The 20,580-nt window shown below is 33.6% G+C and overlaps 1 protein-coding gene across 3 annotated transcripts in view; it reads right to left on the bottom strand.

Moving 5' to 3' along the window:
• Nucleotides 1-20,580, bottom strand: part of LOC143252965 (mitogen-activated protein kinase kinase kinase 20-like) — a 149,768-nt gene that overhangs the window by 109,941 nt on the left and 19,247 nt on the right. For all 3 annotated transcript variants that reach the window (XR_013029274.1, XM_076505918.1, XM_076505919.1), the window contains 3 exons: nt 8,633-8,720; nt 8,113-8,217; nt 4,481-4,546 (listed from right to left, as the gene is read on the bottom strand). Coding sequence is in view for 2 of the 3 variants with exons in the window: in XM_076505918.1 (XP_076362033.1) it covers nt 4,481-4,546; nt 8,113-8,217; nt 8,633-8,720 (259 nt within the window). In the remaining variant the exon portion in view is untranslated. The remainder of the gene's footprint in view (nt 1-4,480; nt 4,547-8,112; nt 8,218-8,632; nt 8,721-20,580) is intronic.

Genomic DNA, 20,580 nt, shown 5'->3' with positions numbered 1-20,580 from the left:
AATATTGTCATTTTTTTTAGGCTGACCCAATCCACAGTCTCCAACAGTGGCTTTTAGTGGGAAGGAAGGGTGGGAGAATGTGAAGAGAGATAAGCATTACTGGAAATACATTTTTCATTTAAGATGATATTAACTTCCAATACATACCTCTTCTCACACTACAGTTAGAATCCTACATTGATAAAGTGAGAGATCTGGTGAGTGACTTATCCAAAGAGAATACATCTCCAGAGACCATGGTCATGCTAGTAGAAAATCAGTGGGATAACACACTACATCCACAACAAGTATGCTCTTCACCTAGAACCTAAACCATGCACTGCAGGTGAAATTTGATGTGATCTATTATAACCATTGGCCAGGCCCCAATCAAATAGTCGAGGTTCCACTACTTAGGGTTGGAATTAGAGAGTCATGGGCCTTAAATCCCACATTCATGGTATGGTATTTGGACTGCAATATATATGTGTGTCAGTGGATCCCACCCTGTAACTACAGAGAGATGCATTCCAAACCACTGGAGGTACAAGAAGAAGACAAGCCAGCACCAAAGTGGGCAAATGCTCTCCTCAACAATAAGGCAACACTCCAAACTTGGAATGACAGGATTCTGTATACCATACTCAACACAAGGAAATGGAACTCATCCAGTCTGGAATTACGAACACTCATCCTCACTCCACAGTCATGTGGGCATGGAAAATTCCACTTATAGGAGGAGGGGACATAGAACAAATAGTGCTTAATCAAGGATCCAAGATGGGAACACTATGCATTCAGAATTAAGGGGAGACAAAGGACCCTCTTCCACAAACAATGTACTGAATCAATATAGATAAAAAAAATGGCAATGCTCAACAAAAATGATAGCAGAGCATCAAATCTGAACTGGTATTACAAATAAGCTCTTGTGTAGGCTGGCAGTGCTCCTACTGACAACTGAGAAAAAAAAATCCAGTGTCTTGGGTAGGAGTGTCCCTAACTTCATCCTCTTCTCCAAGAGTGAAGAAAAGTCAATAAAAACTCTGGAAGAATAACCTCTGTCCACAACCCCAGTGACTTAAAACCAGGAGTTCTAAGGACTCCCTAACTCCACTAGTAGAATATGGAGGTGCTGATTATTCCTGAGGAACAATGCAACAGTGCAATAGGTGAACAAAGTTCCCTAAATTTTTAAAAGCAAACAGACCCCAGTTGATTTAATCCAATGACTGGCAGGGACAGGCAGAATCCCTTTATGGTTCACTCATGATAGTCTATAAGTAGTAGTCCAGTAGAGCACAGTAATATCACCCCAGTCTGCCTTTGGGTGGCATTATGGAATACCTCATTTCTATAGAGCCTGTTGCAATCTAAGTAAAGTATACTGTGATAGTGGTTGGTATTGTGGATTTGGTTTGACAAAAGCACACCTGACTGAGTAATACTCACTGCAGAGTGGGATCTTATGAAAAAGAAGGTAAGGCACCCTGGAAAATAAAAATGAGATTAGCAAGAAAAATTCTCACCCCTCTGTATAATCTTGTAGATAGATACAGATGGTTGTCAGTAACTTTCAAAAAAGATACTGCCAGATCATGCAAGAAATGTGAGATAACAGTACTGGAAGAGATCTATGTACTAGTCCACACAATATCCTTCAGCAATCAATTTAAGTGGACTGTAAGGATACTGAAATGTGGCGAATCAGATGCGATGTAATTCAAAGTCTCCTTGAAAAAAACCCACAATTATACACTGCCCTGGTTGTTAGCATCTGAGGTAAAAAGGACCTATCTGCAAATAGAAGGACGTAGACAAAATGATAAATTGTCCTGTAAAAGCAGAGTACAAACAGCTGGCAATGTCTGGAGGCTTGTAGCAACAAAAAATTAACTTTAATGAAAAAGTAATACATGGTAAATGAGGCTAAATGTTCAAACAGATATTGAGAAAGAGCAGGATGAAAGACCTGAAACAACTTGAGGAGGCCAGATAGCACTGAGGACTCAAAGAATTTGAATTACTATCTCTTCGAGTCTATAAAGGTAGCTGATAAGGCTGCCTGATAGAGGACTATTGTTAGAAGATGCAATACCTTTGCAAAGAGCCATGGGAAAACAAAGCTAAGGTTGGTATATCTGGATAAAGTAGGTTCAACTCTTTGCAATACACCATTGTTCATAAGTGTATTATTTTTATTCATAAATGTCCATTGTGGAACAATGCAGAAATTGAGACAGGCTAATGGCAACCTTAGAAATTAAACCCCAAAGCAGTGTGAGTGCCTTATGAATAATCTCCATGCATGAAGCTTGAGCTCTGGAATGAATGGGTGTAAGATGATGTAGGAACCTCATGGATGCAGGTGGAATCTATTCTGTGTACCCATGGACCAAGAGGGTTGATGTTGGGACACTCAAATAAGAGCAGAAATATGTTCCTCTGTAGGAGTTAAGGAAAACTGAGAAACCAATTGTGACAGGGGTGGATGCTGATGAGCACTCTCAAGTCTAAATATTCTGGAATGCCTGCAAAAATCAAGGGTTGGTGAAAAGGGCTTCACGTAACTCATGGAAGGAGGCAAAAGGTTGATGGTAGATAAATGTCTTCCAACAACTCTTCCTTATCCAAAAATCCCAACAAGATACCAGCCAGGAGACAAGGATAAATATAGATGACAACTAATCATCAGTCCACTTAAATGCTACCTAAAAACAGTGTAGGGATGATGAATATCTCAACACCAGTTAGGGTAAGATGAACCTTAAAATATTGTAATTATCCAATTTGACCATGGTCTCTGTTATGGAACTCGTTTTGAGAAGTGGGTTTAGTTTATGAGAGCCAAAATTCACTTTCACCTGGCAGTGGTAGGAGAAAGCATGTTGTTTTGACAAATATAGCAAAGCATAGGTGTCCCTTCATATAACTGTGTAATAAAACCTATCTGCATGAATTGCAGTATCAGAAAATGAAGGAAAAATTAAGTATTTACCTAAAGACCTTTCTGCCATCAAGAAAGGTGAAGGCTCAAAAGGAACTAAATAAAGACCCAATACAGCATACACTCAATGTACCATCAAAAGAAAAGGAGCTGGAGAGGCTGATCCAAATTAGCCTCATGAGAAGCTGAGAGGGAAAAGGTGGTGCTAGAAAAAGTGAATCTAAATTCTCTTCATAATGTCCAGGATTTCCTGCAAGTGCAACCTCACAGCCCCCCAAAGAAACATCACTGGACTGAATCTATCTCTATCACACTCCAGAAAAGCTTCAACCAAAAGTGACTCTCTCCTTCCACTTGAAAGAGGACTTGACATGTTGCAGTGTAAAAACAAAGCATTTATAAAATTATTGATTTTTACCTCGTGTGTTTGTCTAGCAAAATTGGACTATTTGAACAATAAATTATTGCAAATTTGTAAACCCCTCACTGAAGTATTAATTCAAAGTATAGAAACTTGATTCGGCAATGTGTTCAATGATGATATTTCAATATTTTCAGCATGTTTTTCTCCAAGCTTGAAGTAAATCAGATGGAACATGCTTGACAAAAAATAATCACAAAGATAAGAGAACATACAACACAATACAGAATTGACTAACCAAGAGAGCACAATAGAAACAGAATATGAAAACAATTATTTCAGATGTCTGCAAACAAAGGGGTTAAAAAGTACAGGACACAAAAGTGCTCAAGTATTTGGTACTTTAAGATAAATCTCACATAAAGGCTGTTTACAACAACACATTTCCAGTTGCAGTTTTAAAGTCAGTTTTTATTTTAATAAATACAGCTATTCTATCAAATGCCACAGATGAGAGTTTTTCGCTCATAAAAGAAGAGCTGAGGGCAAAAAGAAGAGGAATGTCTAATGCAAGCTTCAAAAAAGCTGCTTTCATGAAACTTAATGTTGATATTTACCTCCCAAAATAATTTTAACACTGCAGTTATTACATTCAGAAGTTATATAGTTATTTTGGTCATTTTATTCCATTATCTTGTACTGTATGATAAGCCATATGTTGCCCTTACTTTAAATATTAAAGAAAAATAAAAGTAGTTACTTTAATTGCTATCCTCCTAAAACCTCCTAACGTGCAATGCATTTTTCATCTTGAGTTCAATGTTTTTAGTTCAGTTCTGTATACATATATATAATACATGATGTACACACAACACGTTTTATATAGAGAATACAGATATTTCTCTGCAAAAATTATGATTAATTAATTGTTACTCACTACCTTCAAAAATAAGTAATGTTTTCTTCAGTAACTGCATAACTATTTTTAACAGGTAACAGCCAAAACAACATCATTACTTTTTTCTAGTAACATGCTAGCATCAAATATTTATTTTTTATATTTACTAATCAATTAAAAAAAATCCCAGGATACTATCATAAACCTACTGTGGAAAATACAGTCAATCATATACATAAACTAAATTAAATATTTAATATGTTGTGTTTAGTAGATTAACAACTAAAGAATTTACCATTTTTAGATTTGAGGTCACGATGTATGACTTTAACAGGTGCTTCTTCATGTAAGTAGTTCATTCCTGAAATTTCAAATTTAAGAAACTTATAAGCATTTGATTTGTATGTATCTGAAATTCAAAATAAATTTAGATTACATGCAATGTACCTACCACATAAAAAGGCTTGTCATTGCATTTGTTGACTTGCATTCAAAATTTTATTGAACTACAATTTGATGAATATATTCAATAAGTTTAGAATCAAATTATGGATTATAATTCAAACTTTAATATTATATGTGAGTTAATTTCTTAATTTAAAAGTAAATATTAAAAGAACATACCTAAATATAGATTTCAGTGAGACACGTGGTATGTCAAATGCAGCATTGCTTAATTTTAGATGTTTCTGATGTCAAAATACTAAGTCTAGTTTCATACAAACTAAGAACTCAAATTACTAATACTAACAAGCTAGAATATAAAATAAGAACCTCATGTCTTTTTACTTTGCTAAGATAGGGCTTATGTACTGAATCACACAGTGGCCCTTCTCATCTTTCTCAATTTTTAGAAATGGTTCCTCATATACTTTTACTATAAAATATGGCATGTGAAAAACCAACTGACAGCTCAAATGTCTCCTAGTGGTTTTCTGAGCCATTTTAATCTGTGAAAAGACTACCACATTCTTTTCAACCAAGATTTGATGAAAGTAGGTTGTGTCTTTAGTCTGCTTGAAGTTTCATACTTTTTAGACTTAAACACAACTTAGTTATTAAGCTTAATAAATTACAGTGGAATTATATAGTATCAAATATAGTTATTTAAGATTTTCTGGTTATTCAACTGTATATGTATAAAACCTAAAAAAGAAATTTTGTTTGATATCCTCCACGTGTAAAATTTTAAAAAACTTCGCAACTTATGCCCAGCAGCAACTGAATTCAGTGGTCGTAACTAGAAGAGATAATTGTTTGCTTCACTTCTTTATTTATTGTTATATATTTTAAGGAAAATTAAGTTTCATTACTACTTTCTAAATACTAATAATTTAAATACATATACATGTATAATATCTTAAATATTACTGCAAAATACAACATACTAGTCCACTAAAACAGCCAAGACCAAATCACTTGTATCATTGGATATGGTAATATAAGTGCATATGCACCTTGTCAATGCAAGTTGTGTAGTGTTATCTACGCATGAATAAAAAGGTCACAAAATACAAATATGTGGTCCAAGTAGTGTAAGTCTGATAACATTATGTAATTATATATACATATAAAATGTATTTCAAATGTTTGTTTTCAGTAAGTCTTTATATTTTATTTTCTATACTTTATGTGGGGTTTGTTAACTGACCGAAAACAAACATTTGAAATGCATTTAGGAGATTTTAGAGACTACACAAATAATAAAAAATTTTGAAAAAAAATAAAATAATAATCATAACATGAAATAACTTTGCACTAGAACTATTAACCAAACAGACCCAATATTTTCACAAACAAATATTTATTAAAAATATTTCATTAAAAAATCTAATTTTTTGTGTATAAAAAAAACTTATAATGTTCACTAAAAGTCTGCCAAATTTTGTGAAGATACACATACTGTATTAAATGTTATAGGGTAAATACTTAATGTACAAATGTGTATAAGAACTTGTGTATATTATACTAAATCCATTGCAAAAGGGTTCAAGCATGTATTGTAGTTATCCTGCAATTAAGGCATCAGTTATCTATACTAGGATCTTACAGACATACAACATTAAAATATAATAAAGAGCATTAAAGACTATTTTTGCTGTATTTTTACACACACTAATATATCACGAAGCATAAGACCTTTAATCAATCAGCAACCAGATGTCTAAACCTAGTACTACAAATTTATTCAGTAAGAAGCCAATAGACAACTATGTTTCTTTGATAGTAAACACATCATTATGTTAAAAATTGAAGAGTCTGTGCTTTAAACAAAAGAGTAAAGTAACCGTTAACCCTTTCACCACGGGCTGATGCAGTTTCCATCAGCTCAGCTGGGGAAGAGTATTTATGCAAAAAGCATTCAGTAACTGAACATTCCTCACAAAATCTCGTAACATTTTGTTATCGTAACAGTTTATAAGTATTTTGCACAGAAAGAATGATATTATTATAATTCCATTGTTCTAACGAAAATTTTATTTATCTATAGTTCTTATATGTACTCAACTTCTTAAAACAGTTTGAGTGTAAGATGATGTTCATTTTAAGTAAAAAAAAGTTTTTTTATCTTACAGTTTTCATATTTCATTAACACAACCTCTAGAACCCACATTACACTTTTGCTATAAGACATAATATTGTATTGTCTTGGCTCCCAAAAATTTAATAAGAATTTGGTATAATCTGTGGTTTAACTCCCTGTCATTGCACTCTGTCACAAAATAAAGCAGGAAGACCAATTTCAAACCAAGAGATGTGAATATCCAGTTGAAATTCACATTTAATATTAGGACATTGCAAATTAAGGTAGAAAAAAAATTTGGAAAGGTGACTCAACTGTCAAAATAGCAAGAAACTGTCATTTATATAACATTTGTAAATGACCATCTTAAAGTCACAATGGCAATTTTATAGCCACTTGGTATTTATGGTAGCATAAAAAAACTATTAGCTGTTTTTAGCTTTATCTGGACATAAGTGACATCATTAAAAATAAAATAGTTTGACTTTGTGGAGGGGAAACAATGTTCCAAGAATTATTGACAGATGAAACCAAAATACTGTTCAGCATCAGAAGGAAACAGTTATGTCATGTTATACAATGCAGCAAGTATAGAGTAGCTTTAAGTCTGCTCACTTTTGGTGCAATTTTAATCAGTCAATGAAAATAATGATTGTTTTTATTTTATAAATGTTCTTTTTATATCTATTTCCCTGTGTAAAGAAAAAAAAATCTTATTTAACTGATTGCTTTAGTAGTCTGTTGAATCTGTACTTGGTCAGTGTAAGTGCCTTCTTAACACAATTAGTTTATTATAACACTCCCCCACCTAATTACTCTTGGGTGCACATGGTTTCCAAGATTAGCATTGTATTGAGGCAGTGTTGTATACTCAAAATAAAGTACCACACCAGTTTTGCTCTATCTGAGCAAGTATAACAACAATTAAAGTTCATTCTTGAAAATTTCTAATGTATAAACTAGATATGTGTAATGTTTTTGGAAGAAATATTCAAACACATTCATAATTATTTTTTGTGATTTTACTTTGCACAGTAATTATCCACACAAGTGTAAGTAAATAAAATTAATTTAATATGTTTACAATATTTATTTGATACTGACATTTCACAATCTTTTTATTCTTTACACGTATTTCATAGGAACAAACTTTTCCACATGTGGATTAAGGCTTGTATTTTAGAAAAGAAAAAGATGAACATCCAAATTGTTAATTACAATTTAATCAAAATTTTTTATCAAGCACTGCCTATATTTAGCTTTTATATAATAATAATGACAGGATGGAAATTTATGTGTGACAAATAAGTGTTTTTATAAAACACAGTTTTATTTTATGTCACAATGCACTGATTGTGTTAATCTTTGAAAAAGTTGTGTGTTGACATGGAAGGTGTTCTCACCTGAAGCTATGTCAATACTCCAGTTAATTATGCGGTCAAAACTAAGCATGGAATTGTGATCTTGCTCTTGGAGGAATGCATAAAGTGAAGCATTTTCGGCATACTCTAAAAAAACAACATATAATTAGAAATTAATATGATAAATGAGGTTAACAACACTGCAAGATACTATCTAACACTTTCCATGAATCAGTTGAATTTTACTTAGAACAATAAAACAAACTATTATTAAAAAAGTCAGACTGATAATTTAATATGCTTCATATATGTGTATGTTATATGTCATATTAATTTTAATATATTACTGATATCCTAAACTACAAAAGAAAATTTAAAGAACACACTCCTTTGATGCAGAAGTTTGTAATGATCTGTTTAAACTTTTCCCAAACAGAGTTGAAAATTTATTATAAAGAAACATCTACTCTTCTTTGATATCCACAAATTTACAGTTAAAAAAAGAAAACAGAAACAAGTTACAAGACATATTACAAATCACTATTTGGCATGCTATACTCACCTGTGACTATACAGAAGTTTGGAGGTTGTGTCACTGCTCCATAAAACTTGATGACATTTTTATGGCTGAGAATACTCAAGACTTGGGCCTTAAACAACAGATAATATGGTAAAAACATCAAAATCAAGAGTTATATTTACTTCTTACAAGACAGTGAAAAACAAACATGTAGCAAAGTAAACCTGAAAGAGCTAAGGTTAAATTGTAATTCTCAAAATTTCAATAATAAATTTTATATTGCATAAGCATGTGTGTGTGCAGATATGTATTTGGGAGCTTGTTTGTTTTGGAATTTCGCACAAAGCTACTCGAGGGCTATCTGTGCTAGCCGTCCCTAATTTAGCAGTGTAAGACTAGAGGGAAGGCAGCTAGTCATCACCACCCACCGCCAACTCTTGGGCTACTCTTTTACCAATGAATAGTGGGATTGACTGTCATATTATACACCCCCACGGCTGGGTGGGCGAGCACGTTTAGCGGGACGTGGGCGTGAACCCGAGACCCTCGGATTACGAGTTGCACGCCTTACGCGCTCGGCCATGCCAGGCCGTATTTGGGAGCAGTCCATATACTTAATTAATGCACACCAAATGCTAACAACTCAGTTTATTGTACATATTACTGAAAAATGAACATTAATATTACTAATCATCTGACAAGATCGTTGCCACTTAGTTTATTCATCATCATTATTAATGATAAACATACAGAAAAAAACAACAATAAAGATAAGTAATAACATTATAGTCAACTAAAGCTCAAGAGAAAATTTCAATAATTACAGTTATTTATAACACAGGTAAATGCATTTGAAAGTAAAATAAAACAGCTTCAATATGAGTAGGTTTAAAAAAAAACAACTTAGTTTCAACATTACTTTCTGCAGATCTTAAATGGACTGATGTATTTAAATTCAATTAACCATGTTGTCATTCTCATGTATAGATGCTCATACCTGTAGGTAATCTGTGCATTTGCTACAAATTACTCAAAATTATAATTAACGTATTTGAAATAATATAAAAATCCTTATGGTTGAAGTATAAGTATCTCTTTTAAAACATTAAAAGCCTTCAGTACTTTATATTTCATTTTAATACTGAAAAAATATTTCAGCAGGACATATAAATTTTATTTAAATACAGAAATTTTGAACATTAATTATCATAGCAATATACATTACAAAAGGCGATATACTTGTAGGTAAGCTATATATAACTTTTAAACATAATTAAGATAACTTATACCCTCAAACCGTAGAAGTGTGAAGATGGTTAATTTATATTATAAATTCTGAATTTTGAAAACATTGTATGTTTTGTAGAATATCTAATCATAAAATCCTTGTTTGATTACCGTCACAACTTGATGATAATTATCCCACTAAAATTACTGTTATTTCTCTCTTTTGTTATTAATACATCCCTATATACTTTTTTGATGTAAGGTCCTTTTTATGTTTTTATTTTACTGGAGAAAATTATAGTATTTTATACTTACAGGTGTGACTGGTTAGTTTGTTGTTTGGCATTTATTAGTGCAAAGTAACCAGGCTATATTTAAAAATGAATCAAGTTAAAAATACACACAGTTCAGAAAGCAGGTAGAAACTTAAAATAGAATTAAAAAGGCCAATGGCCATTCAAAATTTTAAAACAAGTAAGGTGGATAGTGTCACTATTGTCAATGACACTGTCCAGTGTCAAGGGTCAATTCGTGGAAATAAAATGAATAAAATGGTAATGTCATTCAGTTATAATGACGGCATGACAGTAACATTTGAGCTGTTGTGACTTGAGTATCACAAAGGCCACACACTGCTGCATCACTCCCAGATAATAGAAACCAATGAGTTAATAAACCGTGACTCACGTGTAGCCTAGCCAGAACAACTTCCTCCTTCAGATCCTTATGGAAACAAATTGTCAAAGAGCCTCAGAAGGTTTGATTTGGAAAAGCTTGTTATCACTTTGCTTATTCCAAGTTGACTGTCAATTGGCATGTAGCCAAACCATGAATACAGGATGCAAGCTATATGTGGAACAGATATGACAGTGACAGCACCAGAGCACATGGACTTAGCTACAAGGTCAATGAGCTCATTCCTTCAAATACTGACATAGCCAGGTATCCAGACAAATTGGAAAGAAATAGAAGATAAAAAAAAATATGCCCTTCAATTTAGAATATTGATAAGAACTAATGTTAAAGAATTCCAGGGCCCACAGAGAGTTAAGAATGTCAGTGTAAATAATACAACTGGTGTACTGCATAGTATCTACATGATCCAGGGTAGAGAAATGACATACAATTCAGCAATGAACACAAAAAATGTAGAGGCAATCCTCTTAGGAACCACTGAGCCACAACAACCATGGCAGAAGCCCATAGAGTCACCTAATTTAGAACCATCAGTATAAATAGGAATAGAAGAATGGTTCAAAAGATATTTGGCAAACAGAAGACTGTGTTTCTAATTGGAAGTATCTGCATTTCTCAGATGACTCAAAGATAGATCACAGGTGGGGATGGTAATAAGCCATGGTGGGATGGGCTGACCAATGGACATAGTAACAACATCCAGTGACAGATCCAATTCAGCCAGCTGTGCCTGGACTCAAATACCAAAATGAAGAATGGCAGACCATCTATTCTGAAAGAGTACAGCCCACTGAGGAAGGAAGACAACCACAGGTGGGATGCTGTGGTTAGGACTTCCGTTTTTTGTTTTTTTTATAAAGAAAGTTTCAAGTGATAAAGATGAAGAGGAAGTTCATTGGACTCAGTACACAAATTATGGACTGGAGAAATGCAGAAAGTCCCCATGCAGAGCTGAGCCCCCAGATGGTGAACAGGGTCCAACATCTTCAAGACTGAGGTCCTGGCAGAACCATAGCCCAGAAACCTCAAGTCCAGTTTAGACTGAATGAGGGCATGATAGATCTTGAGCATAGAATATCAATCTACTCCTCTAGAAGTGGAAAAGAGGATGTGGAGAATGTTCAGTGCTCTTCTACATTTGAAACATAGCTGCTTGATCTGAGGAGAAGTCCACTTATTGTCAAAGATAAGCTCCAAGAATTCTGTATCAGGGATCATGGGAAGAACAGTATCAACAATACAGAGTTCAGGATTAGGGTGAATACCATGGTGGTGACAAAAGTGCATACAAATAGTTTTGCAAAAAAAAAAAAATCTCCAGTAGTTCACTTCAACAAACAATTAAGGACAGTATGAAGCTGCTGCTCGATAAATCTCACGCTCAACAAACGACAAGATGTATATGTTGTCATCATAGAGCCTATTTACAAAAGTAGGAGGAAGTTGTGCAGTGATTCCATTAATCTTCACATTGAAAAGAGTGACACTCAAGACAGTCCTGCAGGACTTCCAAATTCCAGTGAAAAAGAACAGGAAAGCTTCAAACCCACACAGACTTGGAACTCCTGGTCCATTAAAAAGTTTTGGATAAAAGTAGGTAAATGGACATACAACCCATATGCTATATTCCCATGTCGTTACTTGAAAAATGCTTCCCTGATTGATGTTTCAAGTTGAATTAGGTGGTCTACAGTGAAGCGCTGTGATCAGAACATACACTGGGTGGGTGAGAGGAGAAGAGCATTAACCATCCTCTCTTAACACCTTACAGAGACAGCTCTAAGAAACTGGACAATAGTTAGAAAGTATCTTGGGATTCTTCCCAAGAAAGACAATAGCTCTGTGCCAAGCATCAGGAAAAACATTTTCATGCCAAATCTGGTTAAAAACAACCAGAACAATACCAGGAGAGAGATAAAGCAGTATCTTGTAGTAAACATCATCAGGTCAAACTGATATATACTGCCAAACTGATGAAGATCAAGTTGGAGTTCCACGAGTGTAAATGGGCAATTATAGTCATATAGAAAATTAATCCAAAATAAGCAACTGCTTTGCCAAGAAGACAGGAGATGAAACAGAAGTGCTAGATGCACAAGAAAAGCCTTAGCCAGGAGTATTAGCAATGCTCTGGGCATCAGTAACTTTCTGGTCGTCAGAAGGCAAGATCAAAAGAGTATGGGAAGTATACAATCCACTGAACCTTCTGAATCTTGTCCCACATGGTTTTGGAACTGGTGGTAGAAGAGATACTAGTTGTAAATTTAATCCAAGATTCTTTCTGGCTTTGATGCCTCGCTTGCTCAGTATGGGTATGGGTCTACTGAAAAGTAATGCAGTTTAGAAGTGTGGATACCTGAAAAAAGGTATTTCAAAATGTATTTTAGCCTTCCATGCCCTTTAGCAGGCAGGAATTCACTATGGAACATGTGTCAATGTTTTAAGAATAAACTGAGCAACTGTTTGGACTAAACAGTTACTGTTACTATGCAGCCATCTATCTGTAGTATATAGATAACAGGGAGATAACACTCTGAGAGAGTGGTAAAAGATAGTCAGTTGGCCTGGTCACTGTCAACCCTACAAAAAAGCAAGGGAAAAAGTGAATGGGAGGAGACAGAGGTCAATGACAGTAAAACACTGAATAGTGCATGAAAATAAGCATAAGAACCAGTATTGAAGAGATAAAGATGTGGATCTGAGAACATACACTTGATGAATTGACCCCTCTTCACTAATATCAGCACCAATCCAGAGAGGACTATATCCAATAAAGTCTCCCAGGATTAAAGAGGGAGATGGAAACTGTTCAGTGAGAGCATCAAGATATGATTGATCATCAGTCTCTAGGAGACAAGTAGTGAAAGTAAACAGTGGTGGTATGACCCATGGAAACACAGGGATCAACCTCCATGGATTCTGCTATGGCTCAAGTGGGCAAGTCTCGATCAGTAGACAAATTATTATTTTACATCTTGGAGCTGAAGAAAATGGATCTGAACTAATGCCAAAAGCTGGGACTGAAGGAAGAGGACCCATGCAATCAATGGAAGGGATGATGAGGACAGAGACAGGAACAGACTTCGAGTTGTCAACTTGCTCAACTGTAAAAGGCAAAACACTATTCATATGGTTGGAAAACAACTCTGTTGGAGGAAGAGAAAGATCTATCTGCAATCTCACTGTAGCAGTGGTGCATAATGCAACAGCATATGTCAGATATGGAGTTGAAAACAATAACTTATGAACCTCGGGATAAGAAATGTTGTTAACCATTTTCAAACACCACCTCCTTTCTCCTCTGCCCATCTATGATAAGAATGAAAATAAAAATGGTGAGAACCACTGTAGTTAATACAGTGTTCACACTCCAAGACATGGTGGTTTTTGCCACCTTTGAATATTTGAACTGCTGGCACTGGAAACAGTAGAGAGGATTAGAATTTTATTGTTGAACCTAACATTTCAGATAACCCAGACATGGTGATGTAAACATCAAAATTAAAACTATGATCAGCAGCACAATTTTATCTTTATGAGTGGAGATACAGTGCACAGCAGAAACACCTTGGCTGGACAAACCAGCAAGTATCTCTGATTCAGGAATATCCTTCAAACCCCTCTCAACACTAACTCCTCAGGAGGAATTCACAATAGTATGGAGAGTAACTCCAATAGTGTTAGAAAGCAGGAGGAGTTTACTGTGTTTTGTGGTAGATGTTTCCACCAATATGTTCCCAGAACATAGCTTCTTGATGGACTTGGGAGAGCCAGCAAACCACTTTAATCTCTTTTGGATGAAAACGTAAGAAATATACCTTATAAAATTAGCCTGATAAAGAGTGGAGAATTAAAAATTGCAAGATAGGTTTTAAATGTGATGGCAATTACATAACTGAGTTGTCTGTGCATAATTTTTTTATTAATTAACTGTTTTTTTCACAAGTTTACTTTTTCAATTATTGGGGCATCCATAATAAATAAGGGAAATTCAGTGCCCACTGACCCCACCCACCATGGAGCCATACAACAGGATGCACTACAATGCCAAACAAAAACACTGCAACAATGTTAGGGTTTCCAGAGCACTGTACCAAAATACCAGCATCAAACATAATGCCTACAACACCTGCTGAGAATGCCCAATACTGGTATATAGTTACTTCAAAACCAAAATGGTGTGTTGGGGTTGGACCCCTCAACCACCAAGATACTGCCTCCTTCCCTTCATGGGTTGATACCCACAGCAAACACGTAGGTGGACGTTTAGATCACAGAGGTAAACTGAAAATCTAGAACCCTGGTAAATCTCCTCACCACGTGCAGACATCCACAGAGCATTATCCCCCAGCAGAACAGGACCAAGAAAGTGCACCTGAATTCAATAGGTTAGCTTGATTACTTTGTCCAGTCCCAAGTCACTCATAACTTTTGTTCTCACATAGCCATGATCAGCTGTATCATTGAGAAACTAAAAACTTTGCCACAAAATATTACAGTGCTTGTCTTTTCAATTTGGATGCTATATATTACTTCAATATTCTCTTGGGCAGAACAAGCATTATCTAACTAAAGAGGACAAAGAGTTAATGTGAATAGGACAAGGTAATCTCAAACTTCTAAACCAAATATTTCCACTATTACAGCAATGAAATAATGAAACAAATATCAAATCTCTATCACTAAAACAAGTAGAAAACATATGATATGCTTGCATATTACATTACTAGTGGTAAGCCTTAAAGGTAAGTGCTTGGGCCTTTTTTCCCTATTTACACTAATGAAAAGGAGAGGGGCATAATTAAATTAATAATGTTTGCTGATAACATCCAACTTTTAGATATTTTAGGCTGTACTGAAAATTCTGAGGTACATGTATTAATAAATGAATTAAATTAACTGGTAAGTTATGCATATATTTGACAAATAAGCTTTTAGTTATTGAAGCACACAAAATAAAGCATTTGTTATCACAGTTTGAAAGACATTTAACACATACATTGTCTACATTTAAAAGATCTTTGCATAATGGTTACTAAAGTCATTGAGACAGTAGGAGAGCTCTAGAATTTTTAGGGTTTATTTATAAATATACATATATTGATTACAACTCAAATCAAGCAAAACTATACAAATCCAGTTAGGACTCACTTTATTATAATGAATGTAAAACACAAATACAGAGAGTACTTGCTTTTACTTACAGAGGATGATCATTTTTAGTGAATTATCTATATCCGACTGTTTAAGGTGAATCCAGTGTTCCTTTGTTCCAAGAAATGTCATACTTACCCAGAGAGATTAATCCTATCCATGTTGCTGGTCACTCTCATTCAATATAAATTACACCCTAATTTTGAGATATTACTTGAATGACTGCTGAAGAACACTGTAGTCAAGGGCCTTGCACAAAAAAATAGTACTCCAACAATATATTTCCCAGGCAGGACAAGAAATACTTACAAAAGAATAACAAAGAAATGGAAATAGCTAGAACAAAACCAACTTAATGGCTTTGTTGACCACATACACAAAATAAATGAAAGATTCATAAAATCTACTATCACATTAAAAGTACCCAAACTTTCTTTCTTCTTCAGACTTGTCCTTAAGCTAACAATTAATTTTAATTAAAAAACCAATAAAATCCAAACTCGCACTATGACAGAAGAATATACTGAACTTTTCTCAACTCTAAAAAAACAAATCAAACATGTCACAACCATCAAATAAAGAAACTGCAATACAATAGTTACAACTGATAAAAACATTTTTTAACAAACAATCAATATCCTTCAAATACATATAATTTAAAAATAAACCCTTTAACAAAGAAATAATTTAAAAAATCCTACAAACATAAAAATGGCCTCTTAAAATTAAAATCATACTGTAAGGCAAAAATTAGCCCTTCAAAACAAATGCAAGGACACATGCTACCAAAAACCTTTAACAATGACAATTTGTTAACCTGAAGATGACATAAAAATGTCAAAACATTGTTCTGCATTTTATTTTAATTAAAGTTTTGACATTCATAACAACTATCTTCAGAATACATTTTTACCTTATGTGGGTTTCACCTCATTATTAATCAATAAATTAAATCATTTAATGTCCTGATCAGAAATACATCTGAGGCAAAAGAAAGCATCTCATTATAATATATGTTGCTTAAACAACAAGCATTAACCCTTTCACTACAGGCTTGGTATAATACGAGTTTGTCTACACATTTGCACATGTTAAGCACTTGCATTATAACTTTTGATACATCATATGTATCCTCACAAAATGTGTTAGACGTTTAGTAAAGATTACAAGTATTTTGTATACAAAAAATCAGATTTTTAATGGAATATTTTTACTAAAGATTTGTTTATGAAAACTAGTCTGTCATTACTATTCTGAGAGCAAAGCAATTTCATCTTATGATTAACAAAACTATTCTTCATCCCAAAAATCTTAAATATTAATTGTGTAGTCTCTAAAACCTCCTAAATACATTTCAAACATTTGTTCTCAGTAAAACTTTATATTTTTTAGTTATCTTCTATACAACATATGGGGTCTATAACTTAGCCAACCTAATAAAAATTAAAAAATAAATATAAATTAAGCTTTTTTTGTGCTAGAATGACTGCATATTATAATACGAAATACTAATGTTTAGTCTAAGTAGCTTAAGTCTCATAACACTACACATTTACATATATATTTCTTATTTTAAATTATACTGAACTTCAAGTCATGCCTAGCCAATACTACACAGCTTGCACTGATGTTAAGTATCCAGTAACATAAAACTGGCCTTTAGTCTTCCCTGTCTTAGTTGTGTTTTAATGGATTAGTATGTTGTAATACATGGTAACATTTCAATTACTGTACATAAAAATATATATGTATACAGATTAATAATATATTTCTAAATAGTAATAAATTTATTTTTCTTAAAATATAGAACAATAAATCAAGAAGTAAAGCAAACAATTACTTCTTCTTGCTACAACTTTTCTACTAGGTTGCTGCTGGACACAGATTGCTAAGCCTTTTAAAATTTCACATTTAGGATATCAAACAAAATTTTTTAAGTTTAAAAAAGTTCAATACCAAAAAATCATAAATAACTATACTAATACAATATAACTCCAGTATAATTTAATAAGCTTCGTAACTAATATGTATTTAGATTTTAAAAAAAACATGAAACTTTGAGCAAACTAAAGTTTGCATTGAAATCTTGGATTCAAAGAACATAGTAGCCTTTTCCAAGATTAAAATAGCTTAGAAAACCACTCTATGGGCATTATATGCTGTTGATTGGTTATTAATGTCATGTATTGAAGTAAATGTATATATAAAGGACCATTTCTAAAAATGGAAAGAGATGAATGAGGCAACTGTGTTTGATTCAGTACATAAGACATATCTCAGCAGAATAAAAAGATACAACATTCTTATGTTCTAGCTTGATAATATTAGTAAGTTGAGTTCCTAATTTGTATGAAACCATAAATTTAGTATTTTAACATCACAAACACCAATTTTTAAACAGTGCTGTACTCAACATACCATGTGACTCACTAAAATCTATATTTGAATGTGTTCTTTTAATATTTACTTTTAAATTAAGAAATTAACTCGCATATAATATTAAAGTTCGAATTATAATCTACAATTTCATTCCAACCTTGTTGATGTAAATTCATTAAACAGTAGTTCAATAAAATTTTGAATGCAAATCAACAAATGTGACAGGGTCTTTGACCCATGACCTGTTGCAAAATGTTAAATCACAAAAACAAGCCCTTTAATCATGATTTTAACACATTAAATGATATAAAATCAGTTTTTGATTATTTTAATGGACACATACATAGCTAGTAAAAATCCACATTAACACAAGCCCTTTAAATAAGAACATGCAACACTAGACAGAAAACACATGAACCCTTTTCAGAAATATGTACCCAAACAGATCCTTCACTTCCAAAAAATAACCATTATGAAATATGACAAGAAAATTAATACTTTAAAATTAAATACAATTCAACAATAATCAAATTAGAAACACAAAACACCACTAACAATAAATCAATAGGCATAATACAATGTTAAATTCATAAAACAGAAAATAAACTCTGTAGAAAGAAAAATCAGATAACATTTAAATACACGAAATATACAAAACTTTAACAAGTCTTTAACACAGATAATCAAAGAGAAAGCAACTAAAACAAAAGAAAGCTACAGATTCACATTTGAATACTTAACACTTTTAAATTAATTTAAAAAACAAAACATGAAATATACATGTCCAGTAATAAGTATGAGGTCCAATTACTCTTATCTTAATCCTGGTAATAGATTCTTTGAAAGGGTAATAAACTGGCTACTGACATGGGTAATGTCATGGGACAAGGCTTTTCTTGTCTGCATGAACTTATGTCTAAAGTGGCAGACTTCTTCAAACAGTAATGGTGGAGTATTCCTCCACCACAATCTGTTCTTTTACATCACTCTGCAACATTTCCCCAGCAATGCAACTTCAGTAATGTTGACTGGTGGGGTCACTGGAAGGTTAGTCCTCAGTTGCCATTATTGTGTCTGGAGAAATCTCTTGAGTGAAGATGTTTTAGTAGCTGTTGAGGAAGAAGTCTCTTTGTTCACCTCATACTTTTTGAAAACTAACTACTGGTGACAGGACTCAAGGTGCTACAGGCAATCATAGCTCAGTCCCTGTGACACTAGGCCATGAAACAATTCTTCAGGGTCTGGCCAATCCAATCCTCTAGCCACTAGGTGTGTGCACAGCTTTCTTGTTTTGCAATGTAGTAACCCTGTAAAAGTTATACATATACCTGGTGCTACTTTGGCAAGATGAATACTGACCAAATGAACACTTTATGGGCAACTCCTAATGCTTAATAAACCACTTGACAGTGGATGAAAAAGGCATTAGTAAAATACCTTTTGTGGCATTTGCAAGCTTGGATTTGCTAGCAAGATTACATCCACTGACTTCTCTGTTGTTGATGCCAGTACATCAAAGAAAAGCTTGGCTTCATTGAGCTAGTACATAGTGAACAGAGATTGGCTGGGCTTTAAGGATCACAAAATTAGCTTAACAACTGAGGCACTTTGTTCTTTTATGTAAAATTCTTTGGTGAGCAACTTCAAATATGCCTCTCCTCCCACAGATTTTATTTTTAGATCGGAAAGATTTTTTTTTTTTAATCTTAAACTAACGTACTACTATTTCATAAGTTTCATTGGTTAAAGCTAATACTTACCTAGCTGATAAACATAATATGGAAGGATAGAATTAGTGAAAAATATTAATGCCATATTTACTAAAGTAATTGAGAAACTCCTTTCTAGTTCCTTAACATTAATGTGTATTATGGTCTTAGTGCCCTCCTGTGAATTTGTTTGTCAGTTTTGATGTCCTTGAAAATGAGAGAAAATCCAAGGCCAAATGGCTTTGCCCTAAAAAAAGATTATTTTCCTGTCCTGGACTTGAATGTGGAACCAAACACAGCTGTGATCAACCTCTTCCATTGCAATTTCTTCAGTGTAAATTCTGTTAATTTCTCCAAAGTTAAATGCAATTTTGGAGATGAATAGCATGACACAAACCTCTTATATCTTTCATGCTGAAAAAAGTCTTACCTGTGCTCTGGTCATTGAGTTAAATTTGCCAATATATGGATACCAGGGTCTAACATATTAAATAAATGTGTCAAGATACCTGTCCACAATAATGGAAAGGTATCAGTAGGAGTAACAGCATTTTTCCAATCACCACTAAAGATGTGGAAGCTCTCTCAAGAATGAATGTTTCTGTCCTTTGAAATTCACTCTGTACTTCAGCACTGACCACACCCATAGTGCTATAGTGAAGGCTGCATGGTAGTTATTTAACATGAAATACATCACTTTTATCTATGTGGCATTATGTGACTGTTGTACAAACAGTCCCACAAATATATCAGTATATTCCACCACAAATCACTGAATTGCTGCCACTGCAATGAGTCTAGGTTACCTGTATAATATTCAAACAG

Source organism: Tachypleus tridentatus, chromosome 6 (assembly GCF_004210375.1).
Source record: "Tachypleus tridentatus isolate NWPU-2018 chromosome 6, ASM421037v1, whole genome shotgun sequence".
NCBI lineage: Eukaryota > Metazoa > Arthropoda > Merostomata > Xiphosura > Limulidae > Tachypleus > Tachypleus tridentatus.
This window is presented reverse-complemented; position numbering and strand designations above follow the sequence as displayed.